Source organism: Sinocyclocheilus anshuiensis, unplaced genomic scaffold, assembly GCF_001515605.1.
Source record: "Sinocyclocheilus anshuiensis isolate Anshui unplaced genomic scaffold, SAMN03320099.WGS_v1.1 scaffold1472, whole genome shotgun sequence".
Classification (NCBI taxonomy): domain Eukaryota; kingdom Metazoa; phylum Chordata; class Actinopteri; order Cypriniformes; family Cyprinidae; genus Sinocyclocheilus; species Sinocyclocheilus anshuiensis.
Genome location: NW_015542453.1, coordinates 762,418 through 769,737, shown reverse-complemented (window position 1 = coordinate 769,737; position 7,320 = coordinate 762,418). Strand labels below are relative to the sequence as shown.

General features: G+C 37.1%; 1 protein-coding gene across 2 annotated transcripts; it reads right to left on the bottom strand.

The window, feature by feature from the left end:
- Window positions 1-254: 254 nt before the first annotated feature.
- LOC107693737 (E3 ubiquitin-protein ligase RING2-like) lies at window positions 255-5,474 on the bottom strand. Of its 2 annotated transcripts, none has more exons than XM_016493241.1 (7): window positions 5,408-5,474; window positions 4,488-4,598; window positions 4,162-4,322; window positions 2,924-3,139; window positions 2,354-2,626; window positions 2,067-2,238; window positions 255-1,277 (listed from the first exon to the last, which is right to left on the bottom strand). In XM_016493241.1, exons 2-7 carry the CDS (start codon window positions 4,572-4,574, stop codon window positions 1,176-1,178), a joined length of 1,011 nt encoding a protein of 336 aa, XP_016348727.1. In that variant the 5' UTR covers window positions 4,575-4,598; window positions 5,408-5,474; the 3' UTR covers window positions 255-1,175. The 2 variants fall into 2 exon arrangements, with proteins under 2 accessions (XP_016348727.1, XP_016348728.1); XM_016493242.1 differs by having other exon boundaries at window positions 5,328-5,408.
- Between the last annotated feature and the right edge of the window lie 1,846 nt (window positions 5,475-7,320).

The following is a 7,320-nucleotide window of genomic DNA, read 5'->3' as shown; positions in this document are numbered from 1 at the left end:
CAAACTATTTGTAAACTTTTTTGTTTTTAAGTTAATCACTTATTTATATTTTGGTATGTCTTTACACCATGACAACCATTATTACAATATTCCTTGACTTTTCTATTGTATTATTGACCATAGCCTTAAATGACCTGAAGCACTAGCCCCATCTGCTGGAATTGTTTTGTTGCTACTCCACTATACTTTACTTTTTTGAAAAAGCAGTGTGGCATGACACAAAGTGCAACACCAGAATTTGCATACATTTTTTATTTATTTTCCAAACAAAGAACGCTGTATACATTTTTTTTTCCAAACAACAACATTGAACTCAAATGTATGCCAAGGATGTCAAACTAAAAGTACTTCATGCTCTAAAAAGTCTTAGATGAAGCATCTATGAAACTATTAAAAACTGGGTCCAAATGTACAACTTATGTTTTTTGAAACAGTACTGTAATAACTGTAGCAATGGTGACAATATACATTTTCCAGGTAGTTATTCTATAAAGTGATATGTACAATCCCCGAAACATGTCGACCAACAGAGTAGTACAGACTAGTGACATGACAGCGTCATGTGAACTAAGCCATCACATTGTACTGGTACACAGTGGCAAGATGCAGTCATGTTAGTGAACGAATGTAGCTGCTACAGGAGTGGTGTGTCTGAAAATGCACTTAAAATCTCTTACAGCTCTGAGAACATCATTGGTCAAGTCTGATATTAAAGGACAGCACCATTGGCTACAAAAGCCACCTTCTGACAGAGTCTCATGAAGCACTCAGCGTGATTTCCTCATGGTGTTACGGATGCATTATCCATTTTGTAGACTAAAATTTTGGCTTGTTGAAGGCAACGTCCGAGTCCTCTTGACTCAAAAAAAAAAAAAGGAAATGATTGTGTCAACTGAAAGGGGGAGAAAAAAAATGAATCCACACTGGTTCGACTTCCATGGCACTCCCACCCCATTCCCAATGATCAACCCTGGTCTCGTTCCCATACAAAAAGACAAAAAAAAACAAAACAAATCATAGCAGCCCCAGTTATTGAGGAGCTGGGGCTCCAGAGACTAGTATACTCCAGATGAGGAGGAACAGAGAGAGAAAGACAGAAAGAAACAGGGAGAGAGAAGAGAGGATGAACCATCAGTCTGTCCTGGGTCAGCTCAGACCCTCAGGTCTCACTGGATTTATTTGTGCTCCTTTGTTGGGGCAAAGTACAACTCCATGGGCTTGTTGACTTTCCAGTACTTCTCGCTCACCAGCTCCAGAGAGAAAGAGCCATTCAAGACCTGTGAGGGAAAATGGACACTGTCATATTGAAGAAAAGCATGTTTGACAGTTTATAAGAATAGGAGTTTTAGTTTATGTGATGTCACAACTTTAGTTTTCCTTCTTTTGACAAGTGATCTAAGTATTTATGGCTTGAAAGCAATGCAAAATTGACAAGCTTCATGAAGCTTGGTTGAAATTGGTGTGACCAAAGACTATAGAAATACAATGACGTTCACTCATATACTTATGAATGGGAGAAACTGCAACGCGCAATATGGCGGAATAGTCCCGCTTTCTAAATGAAAGAGCCAATCGCTGATTGGTAAAGTCATTGCATCACTGCAGCGGCCGTTAGAAGCTCCAGTTCCCATAGAAACCTGAGGCTAGACCAGCCAGTGCGCATGCACAGTCATAAGCGTGTTCTAACTGCGCATTTGCATTGGCTTGTCTAGCCTGAAAAATACGCTTTTTTAACGCTATTTGAGCATAAGAAACAACATTCATGGGGCAGTTAATTTCACAGTTTGTTGCCGATTTGAAATATGTAATTTAATTGTGACTTCAGCAAGCAGATTTCAGGATTCCCCCATTCATTTAGATAGGACTTGGTCTTGTTTGAGCTGCCTGGAGGTGTTGCAAATACGGCCGCCGAGTGAACAGACTTTCCTTGAAAGGGAATTTGATGTGACATCTAAGTAGAAGTATGAGATGTTAAATATTTATCATATCGCAATCCTTGTCCAAATGATAGAATATGATTGTTTGACCATATTGTGCAGCCCTAGATGAAGTGGCACCAAACTTACTGTGAACTGGTTGTTTGCTGTAGGGATGTAGATGGTGTACTGTTTTTCGCTGGCTGCCTCTACGTTGATGGGGCTTGCCTCTCCGTTCTTGCGTATTTCCTCCAAAGCCAATCTGACAGCCAAGTATTTGGAGAGGTGGTCCACTGTGGCGTTCCCCGAAGTCTTAATGTACCTGATAACAAATTCCACATTTAAATTAAGACTAAATAAAAAAAATGAAACTTGTTTAAAGCATATAGCTAAAATGATGATAAATTAGTTAAGCAATGAAAACAGAACTGGCTCACCTTGTCTGCGCGGCGTCTTCTTTCTCCATCAGCGTCGGGTGAGGGCGGAACACCAGCTCAATCTCGCTGGCCCCATCCAGTGCCATGTCTCCTCCTCCGTTCTCTGTGGCATTGTCCATGTCCAGTCCCGAATCGTCGGAGGTTTTGGTTCGTTTGATGCTGGGTCCGGCCTCTTGGTTACTGTGCACTGATGCATTGCTGCAATGTGAACTGTCCCCATTGTCCTCTGCCCCGCTGCCATTTTCAATTTGGTGCTTCTTCCCCCGCTGCAGTCTACAGCACCCCCGGTGGTGGAACAGTGGGAACAAAGTAACAAAACAAAAAAAAAAAAACCAGCAAAATTAACATTCTGGCCACAAAAAGTGACAAAAATGAAAAAAGAAATATGTCTTACAATAGAGTAAAAACGTAATATTTAATATCCTGTCAAGTTGCAACTGATTTCAGCACATGACAGCCATAGATAAGAGATAACACTATAAACATGACAACTAAAATTAAAATAAGAATTCACAAACATAAATATGAGAAAACATTTTTTCCCACATGGATTAATATCAGACATCTAACCTGTTCATGGCCTGGATTTTTAGGCCCTCCTCAATACTGTGACTCAGCGCCTGCTGGTTGTTGTGCTTGCTGATGCGGGCCAACACTCTCTCCTGGTGGGCTTCGTACTCATCTCTGCTGGGGTAGATCTTACTGATCAGGGCGTCAAAGTTAGGGTCTGGACGGAGGGAGCGCTTAGAGACCAGCTTCTTCCTGCATGTTGGACACTCCTTATTCCTGTGAAGCAGAGAAGTTTAAAATTGGCATGGAACTGAAATTAAACTTCTCAAATTAGGGGGAAAAAAAGATTAAGATTTAATTTAATTAAAAATGTATGTTTTTTTTGCTTTTATTATTATAGGACAGTGTAGAGATGACAGGAAGTGAAGTGGGAGAGAGTGGGTGGAGTATGAGAAGTCTGCCACTTTTGTTCTGACCAACTGAGGAAAAAAGCATTACAATAAATCGCGCTACCATTGGTAATTAAATCTAACGATCAGTTAGCTCATATCACATCAAATCGGGCAAATTATTATTATCGTCATACTTTGTTCTCAAATTGTTCATGTTAACAACATCAGCATTGCGTGACTACGTGTATGTAGTGTGTATTAGCGTTACATGAAGATTTCAATTTCTGTACAGTCTAATTGTCATACCATTCCATACCATTTAACCCAAAAAGCGAATTATTCTTCCTTCGAACTGGTTCTCTTTAAAATGCCAAACTTGTGTAATCCCATGTAGACTATCTGCAATCAGATGCACATTTAAAACTGGAATATAATCTAATTTCAGTCACTTACATGTGTTTCATAAACCTAATCCTTTCTGGATTACAAGCCGCCATCAAAATTACAAGTTTAATTATTCCAGCTGCTGTGAGAAAAGGCTATAAACAATCCACCACTTGCAGTATCTTCACATGCGATATAGTCTACTAGCCGGGACAACTTGTTTATGTTTACAGACGTGACGTAATGATGCGGCGGCATTCTCGAATTTCCCGCAAATTCCTACCAGTACCACTCAAATTAGAAAACATTATTCAGGCTAAAGTAAGACGACAGTTTTGAACGCTGGCTGGCTATGATTTTTAACAAAAAAAAAAGTTACGGACTGCAGCTTTAATACAACACATGGAAAACACTCACATAAAACAATCCAGTGATACGATCATGTATTTTTCACGTCTCAAAGAAAATGTACAGTATAATGTAAATCTGAATACATAAACCCTACATATAACACAAACCCACCCCGATCTCAGCGCAGTGATGATGCAGTCGGCACAGAAGCGGTGCAGGCACTCCTTGGTAGTCATGGTGTTCTTCAGCATGTCCAGGCAGATGGGACACATCAGCTCACTGTGCAAGCTGCGCGGGGACACAGCGATCTCCAGACCATCCGTGATGGCCTCCTAGAGGAGCACAATACCAGAGAAGCTTCATTGAGGATCTAAAACTAAACTACATATCCCAAAACCATCTCTTGACAGGGTTTCACTAAGATACAGTCATTCTGACACTTGGAAAAACCTGAATGTACCAACTGTGCACAATAACTGGTGAATGAATTTTCTTACCTGTGGAGTTCTCTGTAATTCATAGAGACTAAGCTCCCAGGTCTTACTGAGGGGTTGAACCCCATTCGTCTGGATCATTTGTGTCATCTTTATACAGTGTGTCCTTCACCTCTGAGGAAAAACAGCCAAAGAAAAATATTGACATGATGTGCAGGAACTAATATCAGAATCTTCTAAGAGCTACAGGTTTCGGTGAGATACTAAATCAAAACAAAACAATAATTGCGTTTGAAATCAAAAGTAATACATGATTGAATGTTTTGTATTTTTTACACAAAACTTAATTTTCAAATATCATTGATTAGGACAAGGACAACAGAGTCAGGTTCATTATGATCATCTCTGACAACTGACATCTGAGGAATGTTATGGTCTGTTGACGCTGGTTTAAACTGAAAGATGCCACTTTATTTTGTCCACTAAACTCTATCCCCGTTTAAATAATCATCCGCTCAGCAGTTTTAGTTTATTTTTTAAGATCAATATGATATAATAAGCGATTTATCCGTCTAACCCTACAGTCACAGAGCTAGCAGGCTAAAATGAGCTCCAGAAGGCACTTCTAACTCTTTGTGTCAATGAATACAGAAAGCATCTGCCTACACGTACCAAGTGTCTATTGCATGACTATGCCTGCTCTCCAGCAACCGACAGATATTAAAAACCTCAAAACAAAATAAACGGGAGAGAAAAAAATAAGACGGAAAGGTTTTATCTCCTACGCTGTCATGAAAACGTAGAGCTAACTGCTAATTCTTTCTGCTAATCCAGATGGTGTATTTACAGGCTCCATTAAATCAATTATGAAGACATTGTCGACAACATTGTGACATATTATACCTTTTGTGCTAATGAAAACATCAACATCGACAACCGGAAAGCACATATTTCCGCAAAAACGCAGCTATTTGCATACTTACATCTCAATGTTATGAACACTCTCTCCCTGCCAGCGCGTTCTGCAGCGCTCAATATGGCGGATTCAGTGGACCTAAATGAACTCTGGGAAATGAGGTATTATTTTTTAACAAGCCAGTCAGTTGTAAACTGTGCAAAATGACATGTAGCACACAGTTCCTTTTCCTTTATAAATTTAATTGCAATTTAATTGTTACAAGTTAATATATGTATGATAATATTTTTAAAAAGTGGAAAAACATAGCCTTAGTAATTGTAAGTAATTCTTAGTAATTCTATGCTAGCACTTCTGATGGACTAGCGACCTGTTTGATGTTTAACGTGATCATCCCAGAAGAAAGTTTTGATAAATAATCATTTTGACATAAAATGTAAAAAATAATTATATATATATATATATATATATATATATATATATATATATATATATATACACTAGATGCTAATTTAAAATTATGAGATATTAAGTCACAATTAAAATAATTAAAAGTCATATGATGTATGGCATAAAAATATAGGGCCTAATTACCAGTCAAAAAATGTATGACAAAAATTTAAATATGATATACTAAGTCATAATTATGAAGTGAGGAGCTTACATTATGAGTCAATTTGTTCATAATTATGTGATTTCATCTCCATGGTGTTCTTTTTTATTTATAAGCATTATTCAAATACAAACATTTAAGGCATATTTTAACAATCAAAAATCTTTTTCGTGTTGATACAGCATTTAAAGAAAAACAGAACAACACAAAGAAGAAGAAAAAAAGGGTGAGGGTCTTAATCTAATAACATAGGCTATACAAGTCCAAAGCAGAAAGAAGTTTCAGGGCATTTCTGTCCATCATCCATTGAAGGGATTTTGCAAATAACTTCAAATCATCCTTCCATCCAGTGAAATGGGGTTTAACTTTTAAATACTTACATCTGTGGATAAAGTGTTTGCCAAACACAATCAGGTTATTTATCAAAAATTCTAAATTTTTATCATTTATAAACACACAACTTTAATTGAGGTCACATTCAAAGGATGCAGCGATATATCTTTTGATTGTATCCAACTTTGAAATGAAAGCCAAAATTCATGTACAAATTCACACTGAAAGAAAATATGTTCTACCGTTTCAATGTCTTTCTCACAAAATCCACATGAATTGTTTTCCCAATTAAATCTCTCATGTAAAAAGCAATTGGATGGATAAATGTCGTTTAAGATTTTAAATGTAACTTCTTTGGCCTTGGGAAGAATTGGGTATGATAAATATTGCTTCCTTATTTTTTTTTCGCCTCATCCTCACTGAAGTCTTGCAGAACATATTTTCTTTTCAGTTGATTAGGATAATACTGTTTAGATAACACATGTCTAATAAACTGTTTGCTATTTAAATTAATACCTTCAATACAAAGTGATCTCATTTCTGATTGAGAGTTAGAGTACATTACAAACTGTTGAATCATTGTTTTCAGGGGTGCTGGGATGTCTTTTATCACTTTATTGTATTCTCTAATTGGGCACTTGAAACTAAATTTATCACAGAAGTCATTGTAATATAACAAATTACCCAAATTATCCATCAAATGACTTACTGCCCATATACCTTTTTCCATCCAAGTACCTAAAAACAATGATTTCCTATTACTCAGAATATATCTGTTGTTCCACAAAGGTGTATTATGTGGTGCAAAGTTGTGTTTAAACATACACTGTAAAAAAACAATCTGTGACATTTACGGTAAAATACCGGCAGCTGTGGTTGCCAGAACTACACCGTAAAAAATATGGTAGCAACAATTTAGGTTTTACAGACTTGACTTAAATTCACAATAAAATACCGTATTTCATTAACTGATGTAATGTTAATAAACCAACATATTGAAGTACTAATATCTGTTTTGAACCATTGTAATGCAC

Excerpts from the sequence above, each read along its gene's own strand:
- LOC107693737 (XM_016493241.1), bottom strand. The coding sequence starts at position 4,574 with ATGACACAAATGATCCAGACGAATGGGGTTCAACCCCTCAGTAAGACC. Across the intron at positions 3,140-4,161 it reads ATCACTGCGCTGAGATCGGG|GAATAAGGAGTGTCCAACAT; the intron begins GTGGGTTTGTGT and ends TCTGCTTCACAG. Across the intron at positions 2,239-2,353 it reads GAAGACGCCGCGCAGACAAG|GTACATTAAGACTTCGGGGA; the intron begins GTGAGCCAGTTC and ends ATTTGTTATCAG.